Raw genomic sequence first — 19,708 nt, forward strand, 5'->3', positions numbered from 1 at the left:
GCCTCCTGTGTTGAATTTCGGGGTTAACCGTTAAGGAGATATTTTGAGAATCTTCGCTAGAGAACGGTGTTTGTGAAATTGGAGGTTAAACTATCGATAATCGGCCCGGTGTGTAGCGCCACGTGCTCGGTCTTTCATTGATGGGTAGGAGTTAATTCTGGTAGCGAAAACGTGAGAATATTAGCAGCAAAATTGTCCATTTCACAGTACTTCCCACTGAGCCACGCGGGTATTTTCTTGTTGTCACCTTTACACATGTTAAATATTAATAAACTGTTAAATGAATTTGATGTCGTCCATTGTCCATACTCACTAGTACCTTTGAATATTGTAGCGAGACATAGGAATCTGCAAGCTAACGCGGCAGTCGAACCCAGAGCAAAACAAATTAATTGTATCATTCTTACTCTACGCTAATGACTGCGGTCGTAGCGAAACAAGTCGTTACACATGTATGCCTAGTGTTCGTTAAAACCGACCGATATTGATTGTTAATGTGAATGTTATCACAAAAGAGAAAATCATACGTTTAAAAGGAATGGATTACAGCAAACTTGACTTTGCTACCGCTTATAAATGTAGTTTAGTTAGTTGCGTGAATGTTCTTGGGGATGTTCTCGTCTGCAACCTACATACGACCGATCGCTTCCGGTTACGTCAAGAATCAAATTATATGGTCTAATTACACGATGATCAGTCGATGCCGGTCATTATATGACATAGTCATTTTCTAAAACAATACATGGCTTCGGCTTCTTCATACAGATAATTTACGTTATCCGACAACTACAAATGTAAATAAAAAAACCGTGTAATTTGAATACGAAACTTTCTCTTTATTACTAGCTCTGCTTGTTTTCCTACAGTAAACAAACCGCGTGCACATGGTAGACCTTCGTTAGATATCTAAACAATAGGCATGATTAAATAATTACACCACCATCTCGGGTATAATTACCGTGTACATATACCTATAGCTTTTACACCTGTATACATGCCCCAGGACATGGCATGCGACAACTATGGTACAGGTACGTGTGTATTTCACGGTCGGTTGATCAGACCTCAATGCAATCTATCGGTGTCGCTCAGGTAAGGCCGGTTTTCAGAAGTGTATTTTAGTTACATTTGACTATTCCGATCTTAAAATCGGTCCGGTATTCGGAATTGGGAGGGATCGGTTTTGGGAAGTTTTATATACTATTAATAAAGAGGAATTCATTCCGTACATGACATCCATGTTCGGTTTCTAGAGGTGATCGGTTTTGAGGAGGTTCCACTGTATTATGTATCCATATAGCTACATATCCCACTCTTGATCTGTTGTACGGCAAATTGCCTAACCAAGGATCAATATCATCTACGTTCTTGGCATAAAAAAACTATGATAAAAATAGTTGTGAATATTTTATGAACCATATAATTGTTATTTTGTATGTCACGAGAGTGATAGTATGTGAGTTGGTTCACGAATATATAAATATAATCCAACAGCTATAAACAGTTGAAAGTTTATTTACACAAAAACGGAGACAGATAACCCTGAAATAAAAAGAACAATACCTGACAATATATAGGGACACATAAATGAACAGACTACTATATCTTCTATATTTATACTGTAAGGTATAAAATATAAACAGGTATCTATTTAATATATTATAATATTAAATTGTATTTTAATTTCCGAGTTACATATATTTACAAATAACATTTAATTTACAGTCACTTGACTCTATGCATTGCCCTAACCTCACCGACCACGTGCGGTCCTTTGTTATACATAATATAAAGCTTTATGGACAAGTTATCTAAAGAAGTTTTAATGATATAAAGTATGTTAATTATATTGCATAGTGAAGAATAAGTTAATTACTTTATTTCTAGTTATACATTAAATAAACATACCTTTCAGTACTGTGGCCGTAAAGCACACATGTACAGTCCAGTGCCTATTTCCACGTAATGTGCGGACATGCTTCCTCAAAGGTGGGCGTGCACGTGCAAGGACAGGGTCATGCAGGGTCAATGTGACACACTCAACCAATCCATTCACTCGCCTCTCATACGTCATCATAACAACTTACACACACACATGTACATGTACAGGACATTACATGACACAGGGACATGTAATATAAATTCAGACAGACACAGGGACATGTAAATTCAGACAATACACAGCGCATGTAGTTAAAACACCATATATAATACATATTATATATATGGTGAATTTAAACACCGCGACATTCTCCCCGGCAAAGGAAAATGACTCCTGGCATTTAAATCACCTAATGTTAAACATCAGTTAAAATATTCATAGGAAAATCAATGAGCAGTACAGTATCCAGTATCCAAGTGATTGGGGCAATCCCTACCTACAAGGATTAAAGGATCACTGCTCACTGAACAGAATTTTTTGTTTACCATTATTAGAAATCAATATTTTCAAAATTTATCACCTTGGCCAGTGTCCCAAGGTAATATCCAGCATCTATAGCTTAACTAGAATTTCTCCTCTGCCAAGTGAAACAAAACATTCCTGATGCGAATATAATCTAACATTTATTATAATTGAATGTAAATTGCAATTATGCTACAATTCTACTTAATAAATGGTAAACCATAAGGTAATACACATTAGTAGCTGTAGAGATTAAATATAATTTTCACAATCAGGAGTGGTCTTTGCTCACTATGACATTCTCCCACTGCTCTAAATGTCTAAACGTAGACCTCAGACCCAGAATTTGATGGCACCAAGGTTTCCATGAGCCATTCTCCATACAACTTAGGAGGTTTACAGGCTCGTCTGGACCTTGTAGCTGGAACTGAGTCTTGTGTCTGACCAACACTGCGCATGCCTGCAGCGTTAGAATTTCGACACACACCCCTGGTACCCTGTTTCGGAGAATTCCCTGTACCAACAGTATTTGGTTGCACTGGTCGTTGCGCGCCAGCGACAGTGCGCCTGGGTCTCCTCGCAGGAATGACATACCTGGGTGATTGACTTCCATCATCATCTGAACTATCAGAGTTAATAGTGGAGGAGGAACTCTCATCAAACTGTATCCCGGGATTCTGATTCTGAGTTGTCTCCCTTGGTTCATCAGCACCCTGTGTTCTAGGTAGCCACATGAAAGGGAGGAGCAGGTTCCTATGCACAGTTTTAATAGGTCCCTGTCCCGACTCTTTCCGGATCTTGTATACGGGCATATCAGCATTTGGTATACTAAGGATAATGTAGGGATCCTTAGCCCATTTATCAGCTAATTTCTGTTTGCCACATATACCTACGTTCCTCATCAGAACCCGGTCACCTACTTCTAGAGTAGCTTCCCTAACTCCCCTATCGTACCTATCTTTGTACCTCTTACCCTTCCTATCACTTTCAGCTGAGGCAGCTTTGTAGGCAAAGTCTAACCGACGCTTAAGCTTTTGGGCATAATTCTGGCGACTCCCTACAGTCTCAGAATCTGTATCGATGCCTAAAAATGCATCTACACTAAGTCTTGGGTGCCAACCAAACATTAGGTAATGAGGGGAATATCCAGTGGTCTCATGTTTTGTAGCATTATATGCGTGAACAAGAGGAGCCACGTAAGATTTCCAATTGGATTTTTGTTCTTCCTCCATTGTACCTAACATTTTTAGCAAAGTTTGGTTGAACCGTTCGACCATGCCATTGCCCATAGGATGGTAAGGGGTAGTTCTCGTTTTATCCACTCCAGCTATCTTGCAAAGTTCCTTGATAACTTTGCTTTCAAAATTCCTACCCTGGTCACTGTGGATTCGGGCAGGAAAGCTGTAGTGGACAATGAACTGTTCGTACAACACCCTGGCGGTGGTACTAGCTAACTGGTTCCTGGTTGGAATTGCCTGGGCATAGCGGGTGAAATGGTCAGTGATAACCAGCACATTTTCGTAGCCCCCCTTTGACCTTTCCAAGGTCAAATAGTCAATGCAGAGTAGTTCCATTGGTCGAGAACTTTGGATGTTAACCAACTCTGCTTTTGGGACAGTAGGGGTTTTTCTACGAATACACCTACCACAGCTTTCGACCCATCTATTTACCTCGGCATCAAAGCCAGGCCAAAAAAACCGACGCTTTGCCAACCAGTTTGTACGGTCACGTCCCTGATGACCGACATCTTCATGCACTCCCCTGAGGACCTTCTCTTTATATGCCTCAGGAATGACTAGCTGCTGAATAGGGTCATTATCAATGGTGGTGTTTCTATACAACACGCCCTTACGCAGTTCAAACAGCCGCCACTCCCGCATATACTGCCGCACTTCCTCAGGTTCGTGTCTCAGAACACTCTTATCAGGTCGAACCTCCTCCCTGACAAAATGTATAACCCTCCTGAGATGTTTATCTAAGGACTGTTGTTTTTCCCAATCCACACCAGAGAGTTTTACATTACCCATATCTAGAGTGTCATTCTCTGTATCATTCTCTGGTTCTAGGGATATGTTTGAGAGTACCACAGTTTCAGCTAATGGCAATTCCTCTCTCGTAGTCAAACAAGCACAGGAAACTGCTCTCACAACATCTGGGAAAACTTCCTCTAGCTGATATGGTTGCCTTGATAACCCATCAGCGTCCCCATTAAGACGGCCCGCTCTATAGACTAATTTAAAGTTATAGCTTGACAGTGAGGCTAACCACCTATGGCTTGCTGCGTCCAGCTTTGCAGTGGTCGTCACATAGGTTAGAGGGTTGGTATCTGTACGTACCTCAAAAGTGTTGCCATACAGGTAATCATGGAACTTGTCAGTGAGGGCCCATTTGAGACAAAGAAATTCCAACTTATGAGCTGGGTAGTTCTTCTCGCTGGGACGTAATCCTCGACTAGCATACGCTATTACCTAGTGTTGGACCGATTCTCGATTTTAATCGATGATCGATCGATTATGATTTTTCCAAAGACTATCGATTATGAAAGGTAATAATCGATTATTAAAATGGGAGATAGCTCATGCTTATCTTATACTGTTCTGAACCTTTATTATGATATATATCAGGGCAAAATCACATCAAAATATTTTAAACATCATAGATACTCAAGAATTTGAATTAAAAAAAATACTTCTTCATGACTGTTCGTTCAGTGGATATCTTTTTAAAATTCTTCAGAAAAACTAAAAGGTGAAATATATAAATATAGGAGAGCTTTCTATAAATAGTATCCGATTATAAAATCGATAATTAGTAAATTGTCCTAAACCGATGATCGATTACCATTTTACAACCAATTCCCAACACTACTATTACCCGTTCATGGCCCCCTTGATTCTGGTACAGTACAGCACCTAAACCTTCTATTGAGGCATCCGTGTTAACAATGAAAGGCTTAGTAAAGTCTGCATATGCTAACACTGGTGGAGATGACAGAAGACCAACAATGGTATCAAAAGCCTTCTGTTGACTATCCCCCCATACCCAGGAAATCTTTTTCTTTGGCCCCTTAACATTTTTGTGGGTACAGTGTCCAACAAGGAGATCATTTAAAGGTTTTATGACTTTAGCATAATCCTTAATGAACCTCCTGTAGTACCCTGTAAAACCTAGAAAAGAACGCAAGGTTTTGACATTGACTGGTTCCGGCCATGTCTTTAATGCTGAAAGTTTCTCTGAGTCTGTTTGAATTCCTTTCTCAGAAACTATGTGGCCCAGATAGCGCACATGAGTTTTAAAGAACTCGCACTTAGACCCTTTCAGCTTTAAGCCGTGTTTCTCAAGCCGTTCAAACACACCTTCCAGTCTTTTGAGGTGTTCCTCAAAGGTGTCTGAAAATATGAGAATATCATCTAAGAAAATTAAACATTCCTTAAGATGACTCTCACCCATACAGGCTTGCATTAATCTCTGAAATGTCGCAGGCGCATTAGTTAGACCAAACGCCATGCGGTTACATTCAAAGAAACCGAGTGGTCCGACAGAAAAAGCTGTCTTAGCCTTGTCCTCCTCTTTGATTTCGACCTGCCAGTAACCAGATCTCAAGTCCAGTTTACTGAAGTATCGCGAACCAATAAGGGAGTCCATGGTTTCCTCCACCCTAGGTAGGGTGTAAGCATCCTTAATGGTTTTCCCATTGAGTTTACGCAAATCAATGCAAAATCTCAGGGACCCATCTTTCTTACGAACGAGGACCACATTCGAACAGTAGGGACTGTGAGACTCTCTGATAGCGTCAGAGTCTAACATCTCTTTAAGATGTTGTCTCACTTCCTCATACATTCCTGGTGGAATACGACGATACGGTTCCTTAAATGGAACATCGTCTGAGAGTTTAATCTCGTGCTGCACCAGGTCTGTCTTCCCTAAATCCTTTGGGGATGTGGAGAAAATATGTTGCCACTTACCTAGTACCTGATATGCTCTCTCCAACTGCTCAGGAGTGAGATTATCCCTATTAATAGAGACCCCCAGTTTGTCCCACCATTCCCCCTCAGTCTTAGAGGATTCAGTATCCTTACTAGAAGGTTCTGGGGACCACCTGTCCATTACCTTCACATCTGTGAGATTACAGAGAGGCGATTTTGGTGATATAGTAATCGACTCCGTAGACAGATTACAGATCCGGACTGGTACTCGTTTAAGTCTTCCAGGTGCACATTCAAGTGACACTACCCTTGGACATACAACAAGGTTTCCGGATTGCAGAGAACTGCCCTGTTCTGTTACAGCCGTACTAAAATCACCATGCTTGCGTACCAAGCCATGGACAGTCTTTACCTGGTTTGGACCTATGGACACTGGGTATGTATTGGCAGATTTCACCACCATGGGATTGTTAACACACAAACTATCAACAGCAGACTGTCAGGCATCTGAAAATGTAGAATCAGAGCCAGTCTGTTGTATATCCCTACACATACGAATTATATTTGTGCCAACAATCACAGGAACTTGTCTGTTATAGTTGGTCATTGGTGTTACCAGAATAGGTACACAAAATTCACAATCAAGACAGAAATGGAATAGTGATATCTGCCTCAATATATCCTAAGTATGGTAACTTAGACCCACCTGCTCCAAATACTTTAAGATCAAAATCTTTGATATCCATCAGAACAGGCTTAGGATTCAGAGATTTGTAACATTTCTCTGAGACACAAGTGATCATAGAGCCACTATCAATGAGAGCAGAATATTTTCCCCCCTAGTATGATATGGTCAACATTAGAACCACCAACCATTCTATCATACAGAGTACTGTCTGTACTATTAGTGTTATTCGGGCTTGTCCTAACTACACCATCCCCCATCTGCCCTACAACAGGGGAGGTTACTCTTTTGGCTCAGACTTTCCTGCTGAGGGTTTCTGGGCATTACCTTTATTCTGTTTCTGGTACCCATCGCTGCGTCCAGCCTTCCCTTTATTTTGGTTTGCCCCAGACTTACCATTACCCTCAAGCTTCTTTTCGAGGACCTTGCTTTTGCTCATTAAGGCACTTACCTGGTTAGTGAGCTGGTCAAGTTTCGTGTCACTCTCTGAAACTTGTACAGGGTTATGCTGAGCTTTAGCCTTTTTAGACTTATCGGTTGCCTTCTGAGCTGGGTTAAGCTCCAGGTCTACCGCTCTGACTTCCCTTAACAGCAAGTCATATGACTTAATGTCATACTTGTGACGCGTCTGGCCTTTCAATTTGTCACAGCGTAAGCCAGTCCAAAATTTGGATCGGAGCATGTTGTCTCTGGCTGCAGAGTTTACATGTCCACTGTTAATGGCGAGCTGTAACAGTGCCTTGAGTCTGCACCCATAAGCGGTGACAGACTCCCCTTCTTTCTGTGCAGCAGAGTAAAACTGCTGTAACACAACTTCATTAGAAGCTACGTTACCAAAGAAGGTGTCTAGTTTCCTTAAAATCTCAGACAAAGTTGCCCTAGGACCTAATGGTATAAGTGTCTGACGAGCAATACCCCTGAGTGACTTCCTGATGGCTTGGAGAATCAACTCTTCTGACAGGGTGCTGTCGGATGCTAAACACCTTACCTCATACCGCCACCCCTCATAGGTGGTTTCACCACGCTGAGGTGACTCATCTCCAGAGAATGTGGAGATTTTCGGAACTTGAGGTAAAAGGTGTGTATCCCTTCTTTGAGGTGGTGGAGTGAGTGGAACTCCATATCCTCCCCCCAGCCCTGAAAATGGAGAATCACTAGGGTCATTACCCTTTGGAGGTAAAGGAGTACTAGTATTCACTCCCTCCCCACGTCCTACAAAATCAAATTTATAACCTGGGGAACCTACCATACCTTTGTCACTATTTGACTTTACCTGTGCAGGCAATACTGAGGCTGCAGGAGTCTTGACAGAACGTTTTGGCTCAACATACTGTCATACTCCACCTTGGTAAACAGGACATAGCCGTCATTCTGGCGCAAAAGGCTAGCCATGAGATCATAGTCTGCCTGGTCCAAGTTGGATGATCCTGTGTTTGGCTTTGACATTGCCATGTTGTACAAAATACAAATTGAAATACAAAGTAAAAGTTAATAAGACAATGAATATAAAAGATGAAATAAGAAGTACAATATCTAGTATCAAAGTGATTGGGGCAAGCAATCCCTACATACGAGGAATACAAGATAACCACTTAATCATACAAATACAAACTTAAGGCAGAAATTTAAACACAATATGTACAAATAGAAACAACAAGTCTTTTCATCCAACACCTAGCTAGTAGTGGAGTAGGGTGGATTCCGTCCTTGTACAAACTAAAATTCAGTGAAACCCTGGATTTATCCTGGTGTTTCGCCTTCCTGTACCTTACCAAGTCCAACCTGAGATGAGGTGAGCAGACACAAAGTCTATCATTGACTTGCGTAAGGAAACTATTCAATTCCAACACCCTGTCATTAAGGATGACATCTTGATGTTGGAATGAATCAGGATTTGGATGTCCCTTGGATTTGTTCCACTCCTGAATAGAGTATGAAGGGATCTCCAAAAATACAAGTTGTACAGTAGGAAAATTGGAAACAATAGAAACAAACTTGTTGATAATAGAATGCAAATCAGAATTTGCAAATTCAGAAGTCTGGTGTCTTAGACTAATAAATTTCCCTTGTTTGACAGTAAGGTCGCATGTACCTAGCCAAACATATAACACAATATGTGGATAAGAAATGACTTTGACTGGAAGTTCAGTCTCTAGCCAACGAAGAAAATGTGTAAAACGACCACCTGGTTGACAATTAAATTCAATATTACAACATAAATTTTGCAATAAATCCAAATGACGTTTCAAGTAAAATCCCTTACTACTTGTAAGTACAATAGGTTTCTTCCTTATCACCACATGTGGTATAGGTTTATCAATAAATTTCTGTAGTTTACTACAACTCATAACCTACAGAGTATTGAAATGGGTATATGATATATACTAATAATATAGATGTAAACCTGTATACTCTAAGATAATATACAAAATTTACCCAGCAAAGTATACTACCTATACTTAAACAGATTCAAGAGGATATGTAGAAGTATCGATTACATATATATATATATATATATCATACAATGCGCTGACATAAAACACAAAGGACAAATACAACATTTACAAACCAATCTTCAGCAGTAGTTTCACTCAGCTCTTGATCTTCTACACAATCCTCAAATTCCGCTACAGTGCAGTGCAGTGTGTGCAGTGTTAGTAGGTTGGGATTGTTAGCTGGGAAGCAAGCATGCAATATATGTAAATATAAGATAGTTTGAAATGGAAAGAAATATAAAAGTTTATCACATTTTACAGATTTAAATTTGTAGATGAATATCTATAAATTTTATAAAAATTTTTACGATAATGTTGTTATTTATCTATTTATATAGTTAATTTAGTAATATTAGATATGATTTAGAGTATTTTATGTAGTATAATTAGATTCAAATGTAACCTACACTAGCATTTATATGTTTAAATCTAAGTGAACATTTGAAATTTAGTTATGTTTACCACGCTATGAGAATATGAGAATAGCCTACAGCATCAAACAAATCAATAACAAATGCAATGAATAATATCAATAGTGAATACAAATGACAATGAAAACATAAATATGTAAATATTTAAAGTCAAAGATAAACACGCGAACGATAAATGTCAACACTTGGAACGGCTCTCCACTGGACGATACAGAATGACAATCAGTTACAATCCAACGGTAATCCCTATAGAGATTCCTCCTCTAGACTCTTTTATATTCGGACATCTGATAGATGTCTCTCGTCGGAATCCCTACTCGAGCCTTCTAAACTTTATTCTGGAAAATCAAGTCAGGTTGACCTACCTCTTGTAAGGGTCTATTACAGAAATAATCCAACTGCAGTGGTTCCCACACTGGCACACATCGATAGTGGAGATATTTTTCTTTCAAAACGCACATATATTATGTAGTGACATGTATTGAAAACAAAGAACCATCTCATTTTGCAAACGATGTCTTGTTCTTTCGCTACTTTGAGCAGCCATTTTGAAAGTCCCTCGCTGTCACATGACCACTATAGTGTGTTCCATATAATGCCTATTACACTGAATGGAATAAGGTTATACAGGTAATGAATTTTATTGAAACAGACTATAGCGGTCACATGACAGAGAGGGACTTTCAAAATGGCTGCTCAAAGTAGCGATGGAACATAACATTGTTTACAATATGGGATTGTTCTTTGTTTTTAATATGTGTCACTAAATAATATATGTGCGTATGGAGAGAAAAATATCTCCACCAGCGATGTGTGCTAGTATGGGAACCACTGCAGTTGGATTATTTCTGTAATAGACCCTTACAAGAGGTAGGTCAACCTGACTTGATTTTCCAGAATAAAGTTTAGAAGGCTCGAGTAGGGATTCCGACGACAGACATCTATCAGATGTCCGAATATAAAAGAGTCTAGAGGAGGAATCTCAATAGGGATTATCCAACGACGACAGCAGGAACTCCAAAGTAAACAGGATGACGACGACACAATCACGAATCCATGATGACAAGACGAAAATAAAGACGATGACAATCACAGGTAAACAGAAGACATCACAACCGGAAGCACATGTTGAATCGATGAGGTATCAAGTATAGAGTGATCTCCCCCTGACCATGCCTTCCGGTCCTCTAGGCTCGTATCACGTGATCACCCACGTGGTAAACTATGGGTGTTACGTTGTACGCCGGGCACTGCCTCCGTCGAACTATTACGTTGGACGCCAATGTCACGAGAGTGATAGTATGTGAGTTGGTTCACGAATATATAAATATAATCCAACAGCTATAAACAGTTGAAAGTTTATTTACACAAAAACGGAGACAGATAACCCTGAAATAAAAAGAACAATACCTGACAATATATAGGGACACATAAATGAACAGACTACTATATCTTCTATATTTATACTGTAAGGTATAAAATATAAACAGGTATCTATTTAATATATTATAATATTGAATTGTATTTTAATTTCCGAGTTACATATATTTACAAATAACATTTAATTTACAGTCACTTGACTCTATGCATTGCCCTAACCTCACCGACCACGTGCGGTCCTTTGTTATACATAATATAAAGCTTTATGGACAAGTTATTTAAAGAAGTTTTAATGATATAAAGTATGTTAATTATATTGCATAGTGAAGAATAAGTTAATTACTTTATTTCTAGTTATACATTAAATAAACATACCTTTCAGTACTGTGGCCGTAAAGCACACATGTACAGTCCAGTGCCTATTTCCACGTAATGTGCGGACACGCTTCCTCAAAGGTGGGCGTGCACGTGCAAGGATAGGGTCATGCAGGGTCAATGTGACACACTGAACCAATCCATTCACTCGCCTCTCATACGTCATCATAACAACTTACACACACAGATTTACATGTACAGGACATAACATGACACAGGGACATGTAATATAAATTCAGACAGACACAGGGACATGTAAATTCAGACAATACACAGCGCATGTAGTTAAAACACCATATATAATACATATTATATAAATGGTGAATTTAAACACCGCGACATGTATAATATGTGTTTTTTAATACGTGCCCGTACCCAAGTTCAAACTACATGTTTAAAAGCATGTGGCTAAAAATATATTGCGTATGTCAATTACAACACTGGAGTTTGATCTCCTATAGAAAACCAATGAACCGTTAACGTTACATGACTGCATGTACCCGGGTGAAAGGTGTTTAGGTAAACGCCCGTGGCTATGACCTGGCAGCCGTCGTTATGACAACTCTTTGTCAAGCTTAAGTGATAGTGTGTATCGTACACATGATTGTAGCTGGCCTTGGATTTTTTCAGCAAATGGCGACAACAAATTGTCCAGATTATTGCGGGAATTTATTAACGAAAATTACATTCCGTTCCCAAAATGGAGTTCCGGATTCGGAATATGTATTTCGGGACTAGTGAGTATAATAACGTTTCGGAAATCCGTTCCCTGACATTTCCGTCTGGATTGTGAGTTTTCCGGACTATCGGCGCCCGGATTATCTCGGGTCCACTGTACAGTAAATTTAAACACAGATGTTTAAATTTTGGAGGCTGATTTAGTTCTTACGATGGCTGACAGTTGGCGTCGCCTCGTACATGCTTATTAGAAAAATGTGTACCTCAAAAATGTGTAACGTCAATTTTTCCATTTGTGTGTGTATGAGATGTCATGGTACACCTTTTTCTAATATGCGTGTACAAGGTTACGGCCACTGTCAGTCACACATATATATATAGTAAGTTTGATAGTCTGTGATAGATGTCGGATTATAATTGATCAACACCTTCCAAGAAATAGATCTATTAGTAAAAAATGCAATCTCCAGTGAAAAGACAAAATACATATGTCCAAGGACCACATCCTGGTAGACATCATAGTTAAAAGAGAATGTTAATGAGCGTTTGTCATTCATAACAACTGATTGTGTTGTGTTTTAAATAAGGAGACCAAATCTGAAATGAGATAAACTGTGTAAAGCTGAAAATGCAAGTTAAAAAATATACATTATTTAAAACCAGACAGGATAGCAGATTTGAAGCCCTTAGTCCAAGAAAAGATGGCAGACTCATGGAAGATAATTTATGCAATTTTTTGTGTGTGTGTGAAGTTGCAGAAATTTGTATGATGTTGGCTAGAGTCGGTGAGTAAGAGTTGGATGCAATCGGATCCCCTCGGAGAAATTTCCGGTAATCTTCGGAAATATAACACCTCGGGAGTGTGTGCCGAAGCCGCCATGCCGTGAATCACGACATAGTTCGAAAACCCTCGGACTTTATCTATCTATAGGTTCCGAATAGAGAAATATGGCTGCCAATGTTTACAGTGGCGAAAGCACAGCTCAGTAAGTTTGATAAGGATACGCAAACTGAAACAAGGGCGAAGTTCCTGTCAGTTTCTTTAATGATCAGTTGCCAGCATGCTGAGATAGAAAATCTACCGGAGCAGGATTGGTGCGATACTCGTTATTGTTAGACTTCCAAGTTATTTTGAATGCATTGTCATTCATTTTGTAATAGGGAGGGTTTTCCACAAGAGACCCGGAGGGGCGATCCGACTGTAGCTCCCGTTATATGTATAAGTCCCAAATCGTGATCGTTTAGTATTTTTAGTATACAACAGAATCCACAGTCGTCACAAATCCTCTCCGGATCCCGTTTCCTCCACAGGTTACAGGCCTGTATCTCAACAGGTTCGATCTCTAGGATGTAGCGGAAGCACTGACACTAATCCAATAACTCAACTAGGTAAATACAGGTACAAATAACTATTTATTATATAAAAGACAAGTAATACAGAATTGATAAAGAATATATTTACAATAGTGCCTGATGTAGACAATTTACAGTAAGAGAAACAAGTATACAATTATCCTATATGAAGCAAAACCCTAATTATATAGCTATATATAATATAGCTATTATATAGTGGTTCTGTCCCTAACCCATTCTCCCTAGTCAAGACCAAAAACTTCCTTTGAAGCAGCCCCTTTTATAACAACACATCAACCCAGTACCCCAAAGTGACCACTGATTGGTCAAAGTCCAGACAAAGCACCATATTTAGGTTAAACCATTGCTACAACGACCCACCTACACACTAAATATAACTTCCACTTAAATACAGACAAGGTTCAACTGACTGATAAACACCTCCCACGTGTACCACACGTGTACTCCGGCCAGCAGTCAGCGGTCAGCATCGGGGTGATCATGAGGACAACTATAGGTTGATGAATGTGACTGCTAAACAGCAAACACACCCTAGATAAGACCTGTTCTCATGTAGTATTCCCCTGAATTTGGGTCAAAGATACATAAACAGATCACTGAAGTGAAGACTTAGAAGAGTGCAATAACAAATATACATACTGTACAAATAAATGCAACAACAACGATAGAAACCCGTTCTATCACAATTTGTATTTTTCTGAGTTAGGCCTAGTATTCGTTGTAAAGTTAGGAGACTTTGCAGCCGTCGTCATTGTTATTCATATCATGGGAAGATGTATGTGTGAAATTGATATAATACGCGTATGTGATTAACTCTTCATCGATTTGAAATTGCAGACATTAAAGTGACCATACAAACGTTTCTTGATGTTTTATAGTTTTGTCATGTCACTTGTGAAATTCATTTGTATCTTCTTGGCTACAGATAATTGCAGTCTGAACTCCAATCAGTCAATATTTTTTTGTAGAGACACAGAGGAAACATAGGGCCTATATACATGTAGATGGATACCAAATTTATTAGGATACTATGGATATAAGTTTACTAGTTTGTAGTAATGTTCAACTTCAACAGCTATAACTATGAGATAGTCCAGAGGTGGATATAATGTCAGCTATAGTAAACCCTCGAGTAGCTATCAGCAAGAATGCACTACATGAAAAGGATCCTTTGCAGACCACCATCAATTCTTTTAATCAAATAACTCTTATTGTTAGGTACTATGGCATATTTATACCCATTGAATACGGATATCTTTATTTCAATTACAGATATCTTCAATTTATTTTAAATAAAAATATATCTTTGAATTTAGAAATGTAACAATTCTGTATTTTACAGATATCTGTAATATATAATACAGATATTTGTATAATATATACTTATAGCAATAAATATAGATATGTGTATTTTATATGAAGATATTTAAGAGTATATATATTGTGAATTCAGATATCTGAATGTGTGAACTGAGGAAATAAAGATAAATGGGTTTAAAATCAGAAAATGGATTGAATTCTTCTGCCCATTCATATTTGAATCTATTTGTGGACATGCAAGTACCCTTTCCACACTTGTTTTATTTCCTATAACTGGAAGAGGCCATTATTCATTTAAGGATTATATATGACCACATGTTGTGATTGATCATAACTTATAACTATGGCTTAAATTATACCTTATATAGTTACAGGTTTCATTTAAAACATAACAACCAGTCACATTCCCAGCTCCTCTCTATCTATTTAGTGTTCCATAAACAATTAATTTACAACACTCCACATGTGGTTACATGTATGTTTAAGTTTAGGCCTACAAGTCCAAATAACAATAACTAGTGTATGTACAGTAAAACATTTCATAACGAACACACTTACAATTAAGTTCAATAGCACACAGTAATTTTCAGTCCCTGTCAATATTCCTATACAATATCTGTAATGTGTTTTACATATAATGGGTTTGGGTTTCATTTGTTCAACCTCCTATTAACAGTCAGGGTCATGTTAGGACGTGCCAGGTTTGTTGGTGGAGAAAAGCAGGAGTACCCGGAGAAAAGCCACTGACCAGAGGCCTGTACCTGGCATTACCTGGATTCGAACTCGTGACCCAGTATAGTAAAGGGCTTGTGGTATTAAGTCAGAGACATCTTAACCAGTCGGCCACCGCCGTGTGCATATAACAAACTACTGAAAGTATATTTGTATAACAAGGTTGTTTTTTGTTGTTCTCTAGAGGTTAATTATAACCATGCTTTTATGTATTTTCCAATATTAAAAGGTATATATAAATAAGCGAAACACTGACCACTGGTATGTATCAATTAGACTCCCTGAACTTAATATTTCAAAACCTCATAAGATGATTAGATATGACTTTGGACTTAAAGACCCTACCTATAGAAGTTTCCCTCACATCTGGTAGAGGACACTCTTTTCAGAATCTCCAAGGATCTTTAGGTTATATTTGATTGGCCTAGGACTTATAATACAGTATTATTTTAATACAGTATTATTTTCCCAACGTTAACGCATACTACCAAAGAACCAATATATCACACAAACAATATATAGGTTGAATATTAAGTAATAAAATCATAAAACCCCTTTGGGTTGAGACAGGATAACAAACCAAGGAGTAAAATTCTTAAGTTGTCAAACAAAAAGTATAAAAATCTTATCCAGAGGGTCGAGATCTCCTCTCACCAAAAGAGAGTGAACGATTTTTTTCTCTTACCATATGCGAGTATTTGCAAAGATCTTTACTGCCTGTTTAAATTGTACCTTGGTGAGATTACCTTGTACCATGTTTAGTTGGAGGAAGCTGAATTATCCAGAGAAAATCAATAAACCAATGATCAGTACTTTGGTAGCTTGCCTATTAGGGTTCAAACTTGAAACCCAGAGGTGAAGGAGTAGTGGTACTGTTGGAACACCTTGACCACTCTGCCTCAAAATGTTTAAATGTAAAAGTAATCTATTTACTAGAGGACACATCTGATGTACTGTGTTTTTGTGTGCATTTGATAACTATAGTCAAACTTATCTATAATATAGATCTTTACACTTTATACACAGACCAAATTGTGTTATAAACATCCATTTTAGACACTTAAAAGTGGTTTAAAATTATAAGGAGGTGGTCTTTATACAGAGATTGTGCTAAGGCAGAATTTACTATAATCAACATCTATATCTCAAATGTTGAAACATCTATATATCAAATATTGAAAGAAATGCTGATGCTAAACTATTTTATTGTTTCAAATCATATTGGAATGATTTCCATGTACAGGATGTACATACACATGTGTTAGCTACAATTTGTACTCCATTCTCTGGTGAGGATTTCATTATACCTGGGTTCCAATGTATCTTGATGCAAGAAAAGTAAGAAGTCATTAGGAATAAAAGAACTATTTTGATTTTAATAATGAATTCTGACTCTAGGTCTTTGGTTAGGATGTTTTTGGTGAGTGTGAAAAAGAACACAGATACTTTGTTGCTTGGTGTGGTTTGATTAGCATGTTTAATAGCCAGGATCGAAGAAATCTGGAGTACCTAGAGAAAAAAAAAACAGCATTAATACAGGAAAACTGCCACAAATGGGATTCGAATTCAAACTCTGACATTGAGTGTCTTGTTGTAATTTGTCATATCTTAACCATGCACCCAGTCACATGCACTGCAGCTCCAATAGAATGCCTTGTAGTTTTTGTTGGTTTTTTTTCTCTAAAGAATAAACAGGAGTAACCGGGTAATAAGTATTTACCGTAAATCACATAATACCACAGCTATTTATTACTAAGTACATAATTTTAATGTCTGTCTTTTTTACATGTATACCAGTACTTGGCTTGAAGGGAAACTATATATACTGTACATATTATCAAATGAAAACACTTGGACAAGAAAAGTAACTATTTCTGTGATTTTCCATATATTATTAAGAAGGTTGTACCCTGTATGCTAAATTACCTTAAAAGAAATCAGAATCTTTGATTTTAATACTTTTTCTTTTTATTTACTTATCAATTTGGCAATTGATGTTCTATTCAATAGTGAAATCTCAAAGTCAATTAGGTTACTAAAAAGTCTGATGAACTGGTATAATGTTTTAGTGACAGTTATTTTACAATATCCAAGATTGGTAGGGCCACTTTTTCGAATTGGACACACATAGGTGTATTAAAAAGGTTGTTGCGATGACAAGGGAATCCAGATAGCCTTAAACTTGTGTCTTTTCCATTTATCTTATGCTATGAGCTGTCACATCCAAAACAAACTGCTCTCATGGCATTCAGTGGTATCTTTTGATAACTTTTCCTGGAAAGAGAAAATCAAATACTGGGTAAACTATTGATCAGTAAAAGCATAAATATTTCAAGCTGTATATTTTACTGTTGCATTGCACCTTACACTTCTTCATCACAAAGAATCGTCATGTTTTTTTTCAGAATTAAGTAGTATTGTAATATTAATGGAAGCAAATATCTACAAAATAGACAAACTTGGGGAAAACTATAGCTGTTCTTGATCAAGCAAGTGATCTTATTATGACAATTCAAAATAATTCTGACTTAGTCTTTAAAACCTAAACCAGACATTTTAATCACTTAACTTTCCTCAGAGGCTCAGATCATATCAAATGCTTGTTAAGAAAATAATATGTAATCGAAAGATTTGCGGACACCTTTTCAAGAGACAATATATACATGCACATCAATATAGGCATTCATGTACATTCAGAATCTCCTCCGTTATGCTGTATTCATGTTTCACTGGATAAGGTAATGTCTCCTCTTAGTTTTGATGACTGCATACATGGTGCATCTTTGACATCCCATATTTTGAAGTGATAAGTAATGGCCTTTCCATATGTCAATCTTTATAGGCCTGCAAAACACAAATACCATCAACAGTATTTGAAACATAATTGTACCTACAGTAAGATACAATTTGTGATGATCCAGATATCAAAACAGTATTAGACTTGAAGATTGAATAAAAAATAATGTGAACTTATAAAATGTTCCATACATGCACGCAATAATATATACAATGCAGTATATATATATATACATGTATATATTTTTGGCAGAATGTCAAACCCTAGCTGCAATGACGTAGCTCGGAACGACGGACGGAAGATTTCTGACAGATGGTCAGTGGAGGCAGGGTATGATTATTCGTTTCTAGTCAAAACCCCTGTGCATATATGTTTGTTCAGGTATTGCATTGCATGTATCTTACTCTTAGGAATACATGATGCAGTATTATAATTGAATAAAATGAAGATATTCACATACAATATTATATAACTATAATATTACTGTACAGCATAATTGTATCTCTGTCATGGCTCTACTTCTTTCGCTTATAATTCATTTACATAATATATTTATCAAAAAAACAAGAAGATATTTTTATCTTGTGCATTAATGCAATACAGATATACCATGGATTTAAAATTTACATAATCATTTTGAAGTGGTAGATCTACTGGTACTTTCTGTGTGCCATACTGTTTATTCCTCTGTTAAGTGCATATGGATCACTGGATCACCCAAGGGAATATACGATCTCATTTCTATGCCGTCTTTGTGATTGTGAAATCAATTCTCTCCTGAAAAAACCCCAACAAACATCAACATGCAATATCAATTTATATGTCTTTTCAATCACTTACATTGATACATAGATAAATTACAAGCACTATTAACTAATAATAGCATAAAAACATATCTGTATATACTATATAGTGTACACGAACTGCATTATACTTCATTCTTCAGTTTTTAATTCAAACAAGAATCGCATATATTCACCTGTTTCGCGTGGTCTTAGGAACTGCATGTCCAATCTCTAGTTTATCACAAACATCTTCAGATTTGTATTTCTGGTTCAGTACATTATACGGACGCTTTGTTGTGCTAGAACACATCAAACAAAAACGTAGT

General features: G+C 37.5%; 2 protein-coding genes and 1 long non-coding RNA gene across 5 annotated transcripts in view; 1 reads left to right on the forward strand and 2 right to left on the reverse strand.

Annotated features, from left to right (window-relative positions):
- Window positions 1–19,708, forward strand: part of LOC138331838 (uncharacterized) — a 199,601-nt gene that overhangs the window by 161,911 nt on the left and 17,982 nt on the right. The gene's annotated exons all lie outside the window — the stretch shown is intronic.
- Window positions 7,296–8,467, reverse strand: LOC138330653 (uncharacterized). The gene is made up of 2 exons (XM_069278203.1): window positions 8,347–8,467; window positions 7,296–8,152 (listed from the first exon to the last, which is right to left on the reverse strand). Exons 1-2 carry the CDS (start codon window positions 8,465–8,467, stop codon window positions 7,296–7,298), a joined length of 978 nt encoding a protein of 325 aa, XP_069134304.1.
- On the reverse strand, window positions 17,890–19,708 carry LOC138330905 (uncharacterized). Its single transcript, XR_011209621.1, has 4 exons — window positions 19,577–19,708; window positions 19,225–19,374; window positions 18,442–18,644; window positions 17,890–18,074 (listed from the first exon to the last, which is right to left on the reverse strand). It is a non-coding gene; the product is annotated as an uncharacterized lncRNA (long non-coding RNA).

This window comes from Argopecten irradians, chromosome 9, assembly GCF_041381155.1.
Source record: "Argopecten irradians isolate NY chromosome 9, Ai_NY, whole genome shotgun sequence".
Taxonomy (NCBI): Eukaryota; Metazoa; Mollusca; class Bivalvia; order Pectinida; family Pectinidae; genus Argopecten; species Argopecten irradians.